This window comes from Carettochelys insculpta, chromosome 19, assembly GCF_033958435.1.
Source record: "Carettochelys insculpta isolate YL-2023 chromosome 19, ASM3395843v1, whole genome shotgun sequence".
Classification (NCBI taxonomy): domain Eukaryota; kingdom Metazoa; phylum Chordata; order Testudines; family Carettochelyidae; genus Carettochelys; species Carettochelys insculpta.
Window position 1 is genome coordinate 25,966,129 of NC_134155.1, and position 17,097 is coordinate 25,983,225.

General features: G+C 63.4%; 1 protein-coding gene across 1 annotated transcript in view; it reads left to right on the forward strand.

Annotated features, from left to right (window-relative positions):
• Window positions 1-17,097, forward strand: part of SEPTIN4 (septin 4) — a 45,960-nt gene that overhangs the window by 12,208 nt on the left and 16,655 nt on the right. The window contains exons 2-7 of the mRNA XM_075013327.1: window positions 3,407-3,715; window positions 5,232-5,325; window positions 5,739-5,825; window positions 12,695-12,818; window positions 15,533-15,667; window positions 16,038-16,155. Of these exons, the coding sequence (XP_074869428.1) occupies window positions 3,407-3,715; window positions 5,232-5,325; window positions 5,739-5,825; window positions 12,695-12,818; window positions 15,533-15,667; window positions 16,038-16,155 (867 nt within the window). The remainder of the gene's footprint in view (window positions 1-3,406; window positions 3,716-5,231; window positions 5,326-5,738; window positions 5,826-12,694; window positions 12,819-15,532; window positions 15,668-16,037; window positions 16,156-17,097) is intronic.

Genomic DNA, 17,097 nt, shown 5'->3' on the forward strand with positions numbered 1-17,097 from the left:
ACGTCCTGCAGCGTCTCTGCGCCCGCCCGGCTCCGGCTCCTCCAACATCCTCGGCCTCTGCCGCTCCGGGCGCTGCCTGGCAAGGTGAGCTGGCACAGCAATGGGCAGTGGCCCTCCCGGCTGCGGGGGGCAGGACAGGCCCCTTCTGACCGTGGAGGGAGGGTGGGATTTGTAGGCTGGCCTGAGGCCCCCAGTCGCGGGAAGAAGCAGCTGGCTGAGGTTTGCACAGGGCCCTGCCAGCGAGTGGCCCACAGCGCTGCGCCGAAGTGGGGATGGGGGGTGATTCCCCTTGTGTTGCGCATTTCCTGCTCTCCTGTAGTAACCCCGTGAGGTGCCTCAGTTTCCCTGGGCACAGCCGCAGCGCACAGCTGGCGATGGGAGTTCGGTGTGATAACTTCTCACGCATTGACAATGGCCCTTCCCCGGCCCTGGTAACCCAGGCAACCAGGTGACACCTGTCTTCCCCAGAGACCGGGGCAGGGCGGGAGGAGGGGTCTGGGCTGTGGGGGAGGGGCAGCCTGGTCTGGCTAGAGGGGGCAGAAGGAGGCCAGGGCCCGGCTCGGGGACCCCTCTGGGCCCAAGATGGATTGATGGTGCCTGGCTGACAAGGCTGTTCTACAGCTGGGGATGCCCACCGTCTGGGAGAGGCTGCCAGCCGGGGAGCCTCTCTGCTTGGGGGGCCTGGCAAAGAGTCACCGGAGGGACCAGTTCCTGCGCCAGGATTCAGGGTCTGATGTGCGTCTACCCAGCTCCTGCCCTCTGCCAAGCAGTCTGCAGGCACAGGGCTGGGGCTCTGGGAGGGACTTTGTGGAGGGGGCACAGGGCTGGGGCAGCAGCAGAGGGGTGCATGTTCTGCCCAGGCTACGCCTACCTCAGGCAGCTCCTGAAAGCACGTCCGCTTCCAGGTGGTGCCGCCTGCGCTGAGCGGCACTGTCCCTGCAGCTGCCATTGGCCATGGCTCCCAGCCAATGGTAGCTGCGGAGGTGGCACTCAGGGAGGGCACTGCACCCAGCCCCTCCCTCTGGCTAGCTCTGGGCCAAGGAGCTGAGTGTGTTAGCTGGTTCCAGGAACCAGGCAGGGAGCTGTCCTTAGCCCCACTGAGCCGCCAGCCGGACTTCTAGCGGCCTGACCAGCAGCACTGACCAGAGCCACTAAAGCCACTGTTGAAGTGGGCACCAGATACCCGGCCGTTCCCTGCACTGCGAGCGCTGTGCCTGAAAGGGGGAGCAGGCCCTGCTCAGTGCTCCAGAGCTCCCAGCACATGGCGGGGGGAGGCTTGGGCCTGGGCTGCAAAAGTCTGTGGGTCCTTCCCAAATGAAGCACTGGCTACATCTCACACCGGCTAGCACGCGAACAGCCGCGCACCGAGCCACACGCTCGCAGCCCGTGCGGCCTGTGTCAGCCTGACAGAGCCGGGAGGGGCTGTGGAGCTTAGGGGGTTCTCAGTGAAATGGCACACAGCAAAGCTGGGGAGCCCTGGGGTGGTGACTCCAGCCTGCTCCCCTCCCATTGCTGAGCTGGGTGCTCAGGCTGGGCTTCCCTAACCGCAGCAGAGAACAACAGTGTTTAGGTTAAGCTGCTTGGATATTTAAATGCTCCCAGTTCTGGGGGGGTCAGAATCATGATTTCACGAGAGGAGATGCTGAGATTCAGAGAGCTAATACTTGATAACTGTAAACAGACAAATTATCCCCATCACACTTCGAAATAGATCAAGTGGAGCCTTCAGGTTCCTGAAGGGGAGCTCGAAAGAGGAGGGTGAGGAGCTGTTCTCAGTGGTGACAGACGGCAGAACAAGGAGCGATGGTCTGAAGTTAAAGAGGGAGAGGTGCAGGTTGGGTAATAGGAGAAACTTCTTCACCAGGAGGGTGGTGAAGCACTGGAATGTGTTACCTAGAGAGGTGGTGGATTCTCCATCCCTCGAGGTTTTTAAGTCCCGGCTGGACAAGGTCCTGGCTGGGATGACTTAGTGGGGGTTGATCCTGCTTTGGGCAGGGGGCTGGACTAGATGACCTCCTGAGGTCCCTTCCAGGCCTGTGATTCTGAGTCTGTGTAGATCGCTGTCCAGCCCCTCCGACTGCCGCTCAAGCAGCAGTTCTCTGACTTAGTCGAGCTCTAAATTAGGCCAAGCATGGGTGGCAGCGTTGGTTGTGTGTTTGTGTGCAGCGGAGTCAACGCTGACCAGTGCCTGGTCTGTGCTCCCCTGGGGGGCACACAGGGCAGAGACACCTACCTGCACGGCGTGTGCGTCTGCATGCACAGACCTACGCAGACTCAGCCTGTGTGCGGAGACACACAAATGACACATTCAGCCATCTTGGGAGCCTGGGCCCCTGCACATCCAGCCCAGGGCTGGCGGAGGAGGCACCCGAACTGTGCAGCAGGAGCTGGGGCACAGGGCTGGCTGGCTGCAGTGGGTTGGGGGAGGGGGCTGGGGGGTGCACAGGTTCGGCTGTGTTAAAGATGCAGCACAGGCCGGTTCCCCCAGCAGGCACTGTTCCCTGCGGTGCAGTGCAGCCCCTCCATTGCGCTCTCTGGCCATGTCTGTCCCCACTCCTGGGGGCTCACAGTCAGGCCCAGCTGGGCTCTCCCCAGCCCTGGCCACTCTCTTCCCAGCCAGCTGCCACCTTTCCCAGCCTTTGATCTTCTCTGTCTGTGATTCCTTTTCTCCATCCTGCCTGCGCTCTCTCGCCCTCGCCCGCTGCACTCAGGCCGCAGAGTGTGCAGGGGGCCTGGCTGCTCCTGGACACCCTGAAGAGCCCCAGCCCCGTGCAGCAGAGCAGGCTGTCCCAGGGGACGGGGCCAGCCCCTGCCTCCCAGAGCACGCGGAGGAGTTGGCCAAGCCACACGGGGAGCAAGCAGTAAGAGTCCGAGCTGTAACCCGAGGTGCATGTAACATCTCCAGCCTTGGCCTCCCCCGCTCGCCAATGGGACCCAGCGCTGACCTCCGGGGGCCCCGAACTGGGGGCAAGGAGAACCTTGCACCCTCCTGACTCTTCCCCAGCCCCCTCCTGGTGCACGTGATTATTAACGGCGGATTTCTTGCACCCCTCCCAAGACCGGCGCCTCCGGGATTAGCGCCCTACAGAGCCACCTGAGCCGCCCAGGCGGGTAAAGCAGCGGCCTCGCCGCTTCCCAGCCGCGGGCGGCTACGCTTGGCTCCGTGCACCGAAGCATGCGCGCATGCGCACTGCCAGGCTGGGGGCACGCTGCTCGTTTGCTGGGCAGCCCCCGGCCCTCCTGGGCGGCCGCCCCAGCTGCTAGGGAACGCGGGCGGTGCCCTGTGGTGGGCGGGGCGGGGCGTGTGGGCTGGTTCCGCCTGCTCCCTCCTGTCCAAGTCTAAAGCAGCGCGCTCCTGTCCCTGCCTGGCTCCCTCCCTCCCTGCCCCGCCCGCCCTTCTCCGCAGATCAAGCGCTTCCTGAAGGACGACTCGGAGGAGGCTGAGCTGGCCCAGTTCCTGAGGGAGTTCCCTTCGGGCGAGAGCTGTAGGAAGCTGGAGCCCGCGGAGGGCCCAAGGGCCCCTGGCCAGGGCACACTGGCCGGCACAGCCCAGCCCACTGCCGAGGAGCTGCTGGATGAGATGGACCCGAGGCCCTTCTGCCGGCCGCGGCCCCTGGACCTCCCGCAGCAGCAGCACATAGTAGCGCCCGCCCCGCTGAGCCCCTCACGGCCGAGGAGCCCCTGGGGCAAGCTCGACCCCTACGACTCCTCTGAGGTACGGTGCTCCGGGGGCAGGCTGCTCAGGCACCGAGGAGCTCCAGGCCGGGATAGCGGGGAGCAGGGAGCGACATGGCCTGTGTGACGGGCTGGGCCTCAGAAATCCCCCCGGTCTCCCCAGTGATGCCCTCGGGGTTCCCCACCACCCTGCCCTGCTGGGCGGGGTCACTGCCCCCAGCGGAGCTGCTCAGCTCTGGGAGCGCACAGCTGCAAGGCCCCAAGGGGGACAGCCCTCCACGGAGCCGGCCGACTCCAGGCCAAGGTTGTGCACGAGGGCGCTCGTGCGGGCAGCTCAGTGGCACTGAGAGGGAGGGAGGTACCGGTGCCCCTCACCCTGCCCAGGGTCACAGCTGCTTCCGCTGGGCTCCATGGCAAACATGAAATAGGGCTGCCGGGATTGCTCCAGGAAGGGGACGAGGCCGGCGCCTGCAAATCCACTAAGAACCGTGTTCCGGGCAAACTCTTCCCCAGAACCCTTGTGCTCACCTCCAGCCAGAGCTGCTGTTTCCCTCACCTGGGCCCCGCGGCTCTGCCCTCACCTTCCTTCCCAGGTCTCTTCCTGCGTATCCTCTTGGGGGAGAGGCAGCTTCAAACACCAGCTGAAGACAAAGACCTGATTGCTTCCCATTCCCTAGATAGGCTGCCCAGGGTGAGAGCCCTTTGTCCAACCCCCCAGCCCTACAGAAAAGTACCAGATTCCAGGCGGGTTCCAGTACAGGGTGGCCTGGTCATATGTCTTTCTAGGACCAGCCACAGCTTGGGCTTACAGGAAAAATAAGACGCTTGACAGGTTGTTGGTTGGAGTACTGAGCCATTAAGTTCCTCATGAGCGCCAGGGCCACACTCTGCATGTGTAACTTCACGCCCAGGACTGGTACACGTACAGCAATAGGGCAGCCACGCTCAGCGCAGCGTAACTTTCAGCTTGGCATGTCACATGGTGCATTGTGCATAAAGGGTCTGAGTTGTGCATCTTCATAAGCTGCTTTTCATAAGGGGGGTGAGAGCCTGTGCAGCTGTGCTTGGCTGCAGGATCTGCCCATTCCCTGTGCTTGATGCTGGGGATCAGGCTTGCATGGGGCCCTAAACTCCTGGTGCCTGATGGGAGGGAGGCCTGAGCGCCCATAGGTCTACTCACTCGGCCTTCCCTGGAGCCCAAGGGTCACAGCTGCTGCTGGGCACGGCTCCAGTGTCCAGTTCTGTGCAAAGGCCTGTCCCGGCCTCCCTTGGCTGGGGCGAGGAGGGGCGAAATCCCGGCTCTGGCTTCGCCCTGTGGAGGATGGCTTTGCCTGCCCGGTTCTGACGCTGTCTGGGAGCCCAGGGAAATGGGTGCCGTGGGTCTCAGCACAGGGTTTCCCCGGCCGCCCTTGGGCCTGGACCCGGCAGCCTGCCTTGGGCTTTGGTGAGGGGCTGAGGACAGGCTGGCCAGGGCAGATGAGCCGGGCAGGGGGGGCCGTGGGGCCAGGCGGGAGTGAGCCGGGCTGGTGCTCCACATTCACACGCCTCCCCTGCAGGACGACAAGGAGTACGTGGGCTTCGCGACGCTCCCCAACCAGGTCCATCGCAAGTCGGTGAAGAAGGGCTTTGACTTCACGCTGATGGTGGCAGGTAGGGGCAGCCCGCAGGCCTCTCCACTGGCTCTGGGGCAGCTGCGGGCCGGCGGAGAGCCAGAGAATGCAGCCTTGCGCTGGGGGAGCAGAAGCACCCAGCACGCCGGGTGGCAACAGGCAAGTCCCTCAGGCAGTGGAGAGCCCAGCAGGGCCACTCCCCAAAGCGCTGCCAAGGGACTCGCTCTCCCACTGGGGCCACTGCAGCATAGTGTAAGGGACGTGCTTGGCCCTGCTGCGGACGCCCTGGGGGAGGACTCGGAGGCAGAAACGTCCGAGGATCCAGGCCACCTGAGGCAGCCTTCCCTTCTGCAGCAGCAGGTCCAGATCCTGCCTCTCTGAAAGCCTGGGAGGAGCCCATGCCTCTGGCCTTGCTGGGCAGCTCCAGGAGCTGTTGTCTTTGCTATCCCCCAGGAGAGTCCGGCCTGGGCAAATCCACCCTGGTGAACAGCCTCTTCCTCACGGACATGTACCGGGATCGCAGGCTCCTCAGTGCAGAAGGTAAGAGGTGAGCCTGGGGCTGGTGGAGCTCAGCGCCAGGGGAGGCAGGTTCCCCACAAAGGGGCAGCAGCGCTGGCCGTGGGTCAGAGCGAGGGCTCTTCGCAGGGGTGTCCGCTCGCTCATGGCCAGTGGGCCTTGGGCTAGATCCCTGGCGCAGTGCCTGGCGAGAAAGCAGCCGCGCCGCTACGGAGCAGAGGGCAGGGCCAGGCCCGTAGTACAGGAGTGGGATGCTGCTGCAGAGTCCTTTCTGTGAGGGCCAGCCCTGCCCCAGGCTTCCCTGGGAGACCCCCCCGAGGGAAGCCCTGCCCAAGGGGAGCCTTGCCTGGGAGGCCCTGGGAGACTGCCCCCCAAAACAAGCTCTACCTGGGTCCCTGGGAGATCCCCCCAAGTAAGCCCTGCCCAGAGGCCCTGGGAGAACCCCCCATCCTGAGGAGAGTCCTGCCTGGGGGCCCTGAGAGACACCCCCCCCGACGAGAGCTCTGCCTGGAGGCCCTAAGGGACCCCCCGCTCCGAGGAGAGCCCTGCCTGGGGGCCCTGGGTAGTGGGTGTTTGGAGAGATTTTGTGGTGTTCAGGCCTTTGAGCCTCAGTCAGCTCCTGTGGACACTGGTGGGGGTTTTCTTTGCCCCTCTTGCTCCTGCGCTGCCCAGAGAGCTCAGCCTGTGCACCAAGGGCAATGGTGTGTTTCTATCCCTGCCTGGGCGGGGGGTGGGGGGGCTCCAGCCCTGCTTGCTGCAGGGCTGCACTGGTCCCAGGCCCCCGGCTGATGAGCTCAGGGAAGGCGTCGTCCTGGCTGGCTGGCCCAGAACACGGTGCTTGGCTCTGGAGGCCCTGGGCTTGTGCAGTCTCCTCTATTGCTGCTGCCAGGCCTGGGGCTGGTGGCCGGTCGGCTCTGAGACCCACTGATGGGTGCAGGGGGTACCTTGTCTGAGGGCCAGACGCTGTGGAGAGCAGAGGTGCTGCTGCTCTCACACTGCGGCAGAGAGGAGCAGCCGTCCCGCTGCTGCTGCAAGGCTGCTGTGTCTCCCGGGTGTCCGGCTTTAGTAGGGAATACTCCCCGGTGCACAGTAACGGTCCGGCTACCCCCTGAAGGCGTGCCCAGCCCCCCTCCCCTCCCACTGCCACGGGGACGAGCTGCTTGGACCTGGGGCAGGAAGGGTGGAGCCCCAGGCACCCAGTGCCCATGGGCTGGGTCACCAGTGGGGGTTAGAAAGTCCTCGCCTGCCCAGCTCTTCGCACAGGAGAGCACATCTGCAGTACCGCCCCACCTTGGTCGTGTCAGTGAGAAACAAGGCTGAAACCAGCGTCAAGAGTGGCTCTTGGAGGGAAACACGAGTGCGTCCCCCACCCCGAGTTTCACTGCAGCTGTGCAGACCCCTCTATTCGGCACTGGTGAGGCCACATCTGGAATATTGTGCCCAGTTTTGGACTCCCCAGTATAGAAAGGATGTGGATGTGCTGGAGCGGGTTCAGTGGAGGACAACGAAAACAATTAAAGGGCTGGAGCACAAGGCCGATGAGGAGAGGCTGAGGGATTTGGGTTTGTTTAGTTTGCAGAAGGGAAGAGTGAGGGGTGATTTAATAGCAGCCTTCAACTTCCTGCAGGGGAGCTCTAAAGAGGAGGGTGAGAGACTGTTCTCAGTGGTGACAGATGGCAGAACAAGGAGCAATGGTCTGAAGTTACAGAGGGAGAGGAGTAGCTTGGATATTAGGAAAAACTATTTCCCCAGGAGGGTGGTGAAGCCCTGGAATGTGTTGCCTAGAGAGGTGTCAAAAGAAAAAAGACATACAGTAGCACTTTAAAGACTAACAAAATAATTTATTAGGTGATAAGGTTTTGTGGGACAGACCCACTTCTTCAGACCAGAGAGGAGCTGGATTCTTCATCCCTCAAGGTTTTTAAGTCCTGGCTTGACAAGGTCCTGGCTGGGATGACTTAGTGGGGGTTGATCCTGCTTGAAGCAGCTCAATACCTCCTGAGGTCCCTTCCAGCCCTGGGATTCTGTGATTCTATGAGTCTGTGAAATGGCAGCACTCGTGAAAAGCCCCCCGTGGCGAGCAGGGTGGATGAATGAGTCAGAGCCCCTTGCTGGGCTCACCGTGTTTACCCGCAGCACACAGCAGAGTGTCCTCAAAGGCCGAAACATTTTCTCCACTGAACAAACAGTTGGGATGGGGAAGGAGGAGCAGGGGGAGGGGGATGGGAATCCCAAAAGCAGCGTCCCAAACAGGCCTGGTTTTATCTCAAAATGTGAATTTCATTGAAACTCCCCGAGGTTCAGTGGCTGTGCAGAGAGTGTATCAGGGCCAGCACTGGAGTTAGCATGTAATATGAGGGGGTTTCTGGGCACAGCTAAGGAAATCAATCCAGGGTTTCTTTGCTCAAAACCCCAGCCCCAGGTTGGGATTTCCCTCTCACTAAGGCAAACCAAACGAGCCACGAAAGCACCTTTGCCAGCCCTACTGGCCAGCCAGAAGCCGCACAAGCAAACCCCCAGACTTCTCATCTGCTCTACCAGCCCAGACCAGCAACCCCCTATTCTAGAGAGAAATTCTTAAAATCTATTTCACCAGCTCCACTCAGATTCTGCCGGGCCCCAAAGGGTCCAGCCACAGTCCCAGGTCAATATATACCTGGATATTACCCAAAACACCACACCTGCCAATCATTCAGATCTAAACATCTAAAGGGTTATTAACAACAAAAGGAAGAACAGGGTGAGAGAGGAGACCTGTTTAAGCGATACTTCACATACATCAGTTACAGCGATGGATGCAGCCAGTCATGTTCTGTGCTGATTTTTGAAAGTCTCTAAAAGTCCAGCCCAAAGGGGTAGGATTCCAGGTTACGTTGTCTTAGTTACTGGAGAACTGGAGATCTGGCGAGTGGAGCCAGCGTGCAGAAACATGGGCCCTTGGAAGAGGAGCCCAGCTGGATGCTGCTAGGTCTATTTTATAGTTTTCTCCTGTAGAGACAAAAAGTCCTTTCTTCTTCCCATGGGCACCTGGATGGTTGGGGTCACTTGACCCAGGTGAGCTGCTGTGGCAAACTGCCATTGGTTGTTAAGGCCCCCGGCATGCCCCAGTCCATAGATACCATATGTGGAAGGGGCGTCTGGGCATCTGGTTTCCATTCCATTGCTTAGCCCAAAGTGAGCCGACCCAGGTGGACTATTGTGGCCTGTCGCCGTTGGATGCATCCCAGGAGAGAAGACCCACATTCCTGAGATGTGTACTGGCTGGAGGAGCCTTTGTGCAGCGCATCATCCTGGCTGGGGTGGAGATCCCCCTCCCGTTGTGAAGCTGAGCACTAGAGCATCACTAATCCAGCCCCCGAGCTAAACCCCACAGCTACCCAAGCCTGGCACAGACGTACAAGTAGCACTTGTAGATTCAGGGCATCCTCAGCTTCCATTAGACACTTCACACGCCCCTGCCGCCACCCCCGGCACAATATTGGTGGCAATAGATACAATGGGCACATCAATGGTTTCCATACCCAGTAAAATCCAGTCATGACAGGGGTTACCCCCTCCTCCTCCTGGGACCACCCCTGTCTGAGCCTGCAGCAGGCCTGGCTCCGCCGGGTCCCCCTCGGGGAGTCCCCTCCTATTCTGCAGCCCAGAGCGACTCTCAGCCGGCCTCACTCAGGCGGTTACTGGGCCTTGAACCCAGCCCAGGGCCTGACGGCCTGGCCTCCCTAGCACTGCCCGGCTGAGTCTGCCCTGCCCCCTCCTCCCAGTCCAGCCTCCGGTGCCCCCCCAGCTGCTCCGCCCCCTCCTTTGTCTGCTGTCCGGGTAAATCGAGTCGCCCGGGCCCCTCTCCTCCCTCCTTTGCTCCTGCCCCTCCCTGCAACCGGCCGGGCAGGTCACAGGCTGCTCCCGCTGCTGCCCCCGCGGCTCTCCCAGGCACCAGCTCGCCCCGTGTTGCCGGGACGCTGGCCAGGGTCCTGAAGTCCGGACCGTTCCCTGCAGCGGCAAACTTCTCCCCTGGCCTCCTTACAGCAGGAACACCCGGGGCGCTGAGCCCCCTCCCCCCACTGCGAACCTGGGGGCGCTGACCCCCCTCCCCCTGCTGCAAACCCCGGGGCGCTGAGCTCCCTCCCCCTGCTGCAAACCCCAGGACGCTGAGCCCCCTCCCCCCGCTGCAGATCCGGGGGTGCTGAGCCCCCTCCCCCCACTGCAAACCTGGGGGTGCTGATCTCACTCCTCCTGCGGCAAACCCCGGGGCACTGAGCCCCCTCCCCCCATGCAAACCCCGGAGCACTGAGCCCCCTCCCCCCATGCAAACCCTGGGGCGCTAAGCCCCCTCCCCCTGCAGCAAACCCCTGGGCACTGAGTCCCCTACCCCCATGCAAACCCCTGGGCACTGAGCCCCCTCCCCCCATGCCAACCCCGGGGTACTAAGCACCCTCCCCCTGCTGCAAACCCAGGGCGCTGAGCCCCCTCCCCCTGCTGCAAACCCCTGGGCACTGAGTCCCCTACCCCCATGCAAACCCCTGGGCACTGAGCCCCCTCCCCCCATGCCAACCCCGGGGCACTAAGCACCCTCCCCCTGCTGCAAACCCAGGGCGCTGAGCCCCCTCCCCCTGCTGCAAACCCCTGGGCACTGAGTCCCCTACCCCCATGCAAACCCCTGGGCACTGAGCCCCCTACCCCCATGCAAACCCTGGGACACTGAGGGCTACCCCCCTGCCCTGCATGCTGTCACAGAGTAGGGGGTCCCTAGGCCCTGTGCCCACTCGCAGGCAGATGTGACTCTCTCAGCGGGGGGATCAGGTGGGTTACGGGGCAACAGGGACACAGCGTAGAACAGACAGGTCAGCGCAGGAACCAGAAGCCGTCAGCACCATCCATCCTGGGGAGGGGCCAGAGGGGTCCCTGAACCTCCTGCCTCTGTCTCCAGCCAGAGCAGAGTGCCCCACTCCACAGCCCAGTTCCAATTCATACCAGCCAGCCCCTCCTCCCGCCTTGCCCTGTTCCCTGGGGAAGACAGGCGTCACCGCTGGGGTGCCTGGGTTACAGAGGCTGGGGAGGGCCATTGCCTACGTGCAGGAACTCATCACACCAACCCTCCCATCACCAACTATGCACTGAGGCTGTGCCTGGGGAAACTGAGGCACATACCTTGGGTTACTGCAGGACAGTAGGAAACACATGCACCCCACTTCAGCACAGGGGTGGAGAAGGAAGTGCCATGTTCGGGTGCCCTGGTGCACAAGAGCTGAGGGGAAGGGGGCAGCCTGGGCTCTGGGCTGCAGGTTGCCCACCCTGGTCTGGAGTCCCAGACTGATGTCAGTGGAGCCCCCCAGGGTAACTGTGTGGAGACCCTGGGTCATGGCCGCATTGGGCGGTGGCGAAAATCACAGCTCAGCCAGTGTCCATGGCCTCAGCTGGGGCAACTTGAGTCAGAAGCATCCCTCCCACCCTGCTGGGGGTGACAATGCATGAAGCAGCGCTGGGGGGCATTGGGCCAGTCACTGCATGCGGGTCGGGTCAGGGCGAGGCAGGGTCACTTGGGCTCGTGTGGCGCTGCTCATCAGCCAGGGAGTAGGACTCAGGAGCCCTGTGGTCTGGTCCTGGCGCCGCCACTGGGTGACTGGGGGCGACATGGACAAGCAGCCTTGGCTTGTGCCTCAGTTTCCCCAGCTGTAAAAGGGGTAATGACCCTGCCCTCCTGGGAGAAGTGTGTTGGGCCATGTGGCAGGTGTTAGAGCGCAGTCCTGGTTCCTGCGGTGCAAGGCCAGGCTGGCTGGAAGTGCCGGTGAAGTTTGCACGTCAGCCCTGCTGGTTTTACACAAGCTGGAGTCCTGCTGCAGGGCAGCGTGCTACTGTGATGCTGCTGCTCCTTGCATGAGCTGGCAGGAGATTTATGCTGCTGTTTGTAGTCTGCTGGGCCCCACGTCCCCTGGGCTGCTGCTGATTGGCTGGGAGCAGGCAGCTGGATGAAGTCAAGGCATATCTGGTTATTGAAACAAGCCATTTGGGTGCCAAGGGAGGGAAGCTGTGAGTCAGCCAGGGCCCAGGGGTGCGGCCCCTGGGGTCTTTTCCCAGCTCTGCCCTAGACAGCTCTCCTAAGCAGATCCCAGGGCTGAAATGGCCCCGCCCATCCTCCTCCAGGCCCTGCGCTGGGTGGTTACACCTCTCCATGTCCTTTTAAGCTTGTGCAAGGCCAGAGCAGTCTGGCTAGCCGCACGCTAGCGCTGCCCAGCTCCACAGCCAGTCAGCAGCTGGGAGGGTCATCCCCGGTGCCCCTTGGTGGAGGGAGAGAGTCTGGTGAGAAAAGGGAAACAATCCATGAGCCTGTTAGGTGCATGGGAGGAACAGCCCACGCTGTGCCGCGATGTTCCGTGCTCAGCTCCTGCAGCTCCTGGGCACCTGGGTGTGGGGATTGCAAACGCAGCTCCCCGGGCCCTGTGGCAGGAGAGGTGCCTGAGAATGGGAGCCGCAGAAAAGGGAGTGACCCTGCGTCTTGTGGGCGTTGAGCCCCTGAGCCCCAGCTCTGCCCCTGGCGGAGTGCTGAGGGCTCCCAGCACCCCGCCACAGGCATGGAGTCGGGGGGAAGGAGCCAGGAGCTCTCTCCCAGCCCCTGGGCCTTGTGCCCCAGAACAAGGAACCTGAGTCAGGAGGGCACCCGGGCTGTCCCCTGCACGCACCAGCGGGCGCAGATCACCCCGAGAGTGAAGGGAGGGGCCGAGAGGAGGCCCAGTCCTGCTTTCCTGGCCCTGCCCTTGTGCTGCACAGTGGAGATGTGCTCACCAGTATCTGGCCTGTGTGGGTGCCCCATGGGCTGGGCTGGGCTGGTACGTCTACCCTCGGCGGTCTCTGACTGGCGACCCCGCCCTGACGGCTTGCTTTGCTCTTCGTTCCAGAGCGCATCACTCAGACGGTGGAGCTCACCAAGCACGTGGTGGACATTGAGGAGAAGGGGGTCAGGCTGCGCCTCACCATCGTGGACACGCCGGGCTTTGGCGATGCCGTGAACAACACGGAATGGTACGTCCCGCCGGAGCGGAGGGGGTCTGGCCCCACACTTCGCTGGCAGGAGGAGCAGGAGTGGCAGTCGAATCCCTGCAGACAGCACACACCTGACCCCGGGCTCTGCACATGACCCAGCTGGCGTGAGCAGGTGAGCCCGGCCTCACTGAGCTGCTCACAACCTCACAGGGCAGGGTGGGAGCCAGGTTCCCGCTGCTGGCCTGCCAGCAGGCACTGAGCCACCGGCGGGGGAGGGGGGACGGGACACCAGTCTAGAGAGGAGCTTCAAGCCCCAGTAACGCTGAGGTTGTGTGCAACGGGCCTGGGGCCAGCGCCTCTCACTGCAATCCTCCATAACCCTGGAGCAGGAGCTGTGCAGGGCTGGGAGGCTCAGGGTGGCACTGAATTCCTGGCTTCCCGGGCACATGTCTGCCCTGGTCAGGCTCCTCGGCGCACGACGCACACACACTGCAAGCGAGAAGGGGAAAGCCAGACCAGGTCACTCACACCCACCCAGGCCCCAGGGCGACCTGCACACACCCCGTGTTGGGCTCAGGTGTTGCCAATTAACAAACCCGGATTCATTTCTGCTGGTAAGTCAAGCCTGCGATGCAGAGACATTGCAGGGAGGGGAGCTAATACCAACCATCTCTAAACAACGCTGCAGAGGGCAGGGTCATTAGCTTCATGATACAGAGGGGACTAAGGCACAGAGGGAGCAGTGACTTCCCCAGGTTATCCAGCAGGTGGGTGGCCGAGGTGGGGGGGTGCCAGAGTCCCAGCCAGTCACTGGGAACACTGCCTGTGCCCAGAGACAGCGGCCGACCAGCCCCACAGCGAGGTCAGGCTCAGGCATTCAGCAGCCCTGCCCGCAGCGGATGAGACAAGGGACAAGGAGCGTTCTGTCCCCTCTGTGCCTGTCCATGGCACACCCAGGGAGGCAGCGCTGGCCCCGCCAGAGAGAGGGGAGCACTGAGCTCAGCCGCCATGCGCCATGTGGGCACACCTCCGAGACAGCCCTGCCCGGCGAGCTCCTGCTGCAAGGGCCGGGGGAGCTGGAAACAGGCAGAGCCCCAGACATCTGGGGCTACACTCAGCAAGACTCAGACACTGCCAGCCCCGCCAGGCGAGCGCGGCTTCGCTTTGGAACCAAGGCCCGGCCCAGCTCTGCTCCGCCTCTGGCTGCTGCGCACAATCCCCAGCAGAAGCAGTGCCCTGATCCCGGTGCTAGCGCAGCCCCACCGCAGTCCCAGCCGCCCTCCCACCCCCATAGCACAGGAACTGGGGCCACCGATGACATTAACGGGCAGCAGGTTTAAAACTAGCAAGAGGAAGTTTTTCTTCACCCAGCGCCCGGCCGGTGGGACTCCTGGCCAGGGGAGGGCGTGAAGGCCAGGCCTTTAACAGGGCTCCGAGCAGAACTAGCTAAATTCCTGCAGCGTCAATGGCTCTTACCAGGCTGGGCAGGACTGCTGTCTCCCCTCAGTCTGCCCGATAACAGGGGAGGGCTTGCTGCCTCTGGGGCACTGCCGGAAGACGGGACCCTGGGCTGGGGGAACTTTGGTCTGGCCCGTCTGGCAGGACGCAGGCCCCGGTGCCCTTGCTGGGTCCCAGGTTGCGAGCTAGGCTCGAGGTCTGGGAGCAGGCGGGGGCACCGAGCCTGGCGGGGGGCAGGCCGGCAGCTGCAGAGGCAGCTCTTGTGACAGGTAACAGCAGAGTCCTGGCACTCTAGTGCTGGGTCTCCTGACGTGTGACCCAGGGCACTACCTGTGCTAGTGCAAGGCACAGATACGACTGCCCAGCCCCACTGCCTGCAGGCCCAGGCCTGGCGCTCTGAGAGGGCTCTGCACTGCGGCCTGAGCGAGGGCGCACTGGCCCCAGAGCAGGCAGTGGGTGGGGGGCCCAGTGGCAGGACAGACTGGGGAGTCTCTGCCTGACGGCCGAAGGGGAAAGACAGCCCTGTGCCCCCGGTCCAGGACTGCCCCAGCCCCCAGGCTGCCAGCGAGGGAGGGAGGGGGCGGAAGGCCCCACCAGAGAGGTACGGAGCTGCTGCTGCCTGTCGGGGCTGCATTCCTCTCGGCCGGGGAAGGGCAGAGGGCAGCAAGCTGGGCACCTGCCCCTCGCTCCTGACAGGGCCATGAAGGGGCAGAGGAAGCAGCTGGGGTACCAATGAACCCTGGCCCCGACCTTCCTGCCTCCCCACCACCCCTCTCCCGAGATCCTCCTCACCCTCCCCCACAACCCCCTGCCTTAGCCCCCAGGCCAGTGCCCCACGACCCCACCCCTGCCCTGGGCCTCCCCACCCGGAGCCCCCCGCACTGCAGCCACACTTAGCTTCTCACACGTGCTGTCCTATCACAACCCCTCCAGCCTCGTGCCGTGAGACGCCCCCTCCCCTCCCCGGGGGGCAGCGGTACAGCCGTGGCTGCTCCTTTCCGTGTCCTCGTGGACTGCCCAGGGTGGGGCCAGGCTGCCAGTCACTCGTCAGCAGCGCTTAGACTCTCCGGCCTGCGCCCTGCCCTGCTGTTTGCACCCACAGAGCTGCCGTCCCGGCCTGGCTGCTGGGCTGCCCTCCCCGGTTTCAGCTCTCAGCTCCTGGCCGCGGGGTCCTGGGCTGAGCACCGCTGCGGTGCCTCCCCTCGTGGTGGGCCGACACTCCCATGCGCAGCGGCAGTGCCCGGGGCCAGGGCCTGGCTTTGCTGGCTCTCCTCAGCCTGCCCGTCTCTCCCCAGCTGGAAGCCCGTGGCCGAGTACATTGACCAGCAGTTTGAGCAGTACTTTCGGGATGAGAGCGGCCTGAATCGCAAGAACATCCAGGACAACCGCGTGCACTGCTGCCTCTACTTCCTCTCGCCCTTTGGACACGGGTACGGGGAACCCGCCGCAGCCACCCTCCCGCCCTCCCTCCCAGCCTGAGCGCGCTGCAGCCCATCCGCCCCGGCGAGCCTGGCAGCTCAGAGAGCAACCGCAGGCGGCCCCAGCGAGATGCTCCTGCCAAGCCCCGGCAGGGCACTGCTGTGGGCGTCCTGACCGAGGGCTGCCTGGGAAGGCTCGCCCTGCGGGGGTCCCAGCTGGCAGGCAGGCAGTGGCTGTAATGTCCGCGCCGCTGGACTCCTGGCCGGGCGCTGCAGAGTCCCTGCTGGGGCTGGGCTTGGCAGCCGCTCACACGGCCGAGTCTGCTAGTCTGGGCGATGTGCAGCCCCCCGTGCAGCAGGCTAACGCCGCTCTCCGTCGCAGCCTGCGTCCCCTGGACGTGCAATTCATGAGAGCGCTCCACCAGCGGGTGAACATTGTGCCCGTCTTGGCAAAAGCAGACACCCTGACGCCCCCCGAGGTGGAGCGCAAGAAAAGCAAGGTGAGAAGAGGCCTGCTGCCTCGGCCTTCTCCTGCCCCTGCTCCTCTCACCCCCAGCCAGGACCAGGGTCTTGGGCTCTGCGTGAACTGGCAGACTGGGAGCACAAGCCCCCACCAGCGGCGTAAACCGCCGACAGCCCGGGGAGCATCTGTCCTCTCCCCCAGGCTCTGCCAGGGTACAGGGAGCCCAGCACGCACCAGCACACCCCAGAGCATCCAAGGTCCCATTGACCGGTGTGGCCAAGGCCCCTGGAGCACCATGGTTTTAAACCAGCCTTTGTATGGGATTCCCCCTACGTGACGGAGAGCCCCCTCCGTGTCCCGGGAGCGGGAGGGGGTGGGGCAGGGCTTCTCCCACAGACAGGAGAGCCACCCTGGGGAAGGGGGCTGCAGGACCCTGCAGGGCCAGCAGGAGGCAGTCCCGCCGAAGCAGGCTGGGCTCTGGTGTCATGAGGGAGTGGCGGGGAGGTCTGGGAATGGGAGCGAAGTGGCAGTCTGCTGGGGGTGCAGCTGTCCCGCCGCGTGTGCCAGAGGGACCCTGGGGCAGAGGCGGTGCTCTGAACAGTCGTGGGGAGAAAGCCTGCCCAGCCCAGCCCTGCCCTGCCCGCTGAACCCCTGTGCAATGCTGGAGTGCGCTGCACGGTGGGAGAGAGAAGGGCAGGCAGGACTGTGCGTAGGTGTGTGTAGTGTGTCCGGGTTTCTGGGCACAGCTAGAGAAATCAACCCAGGGTACCTCTGCTTTGAATCCGGGCCACTCGCAGCCCCAGGCTGGGATTCCCTTCTCACTAAGGCAAATCCAGCCAACCACAACCGCACCTCTGCCAGCCCCACTGGCCAGCCCGAAGCCACACAAGCAAACCCACAGACTTCCCAGCTGCTACAACAGCCCCGACCAACAACCCCCAAACTTAGGTGAGAGGCTCTTAACCCTGTTTCACCCAAC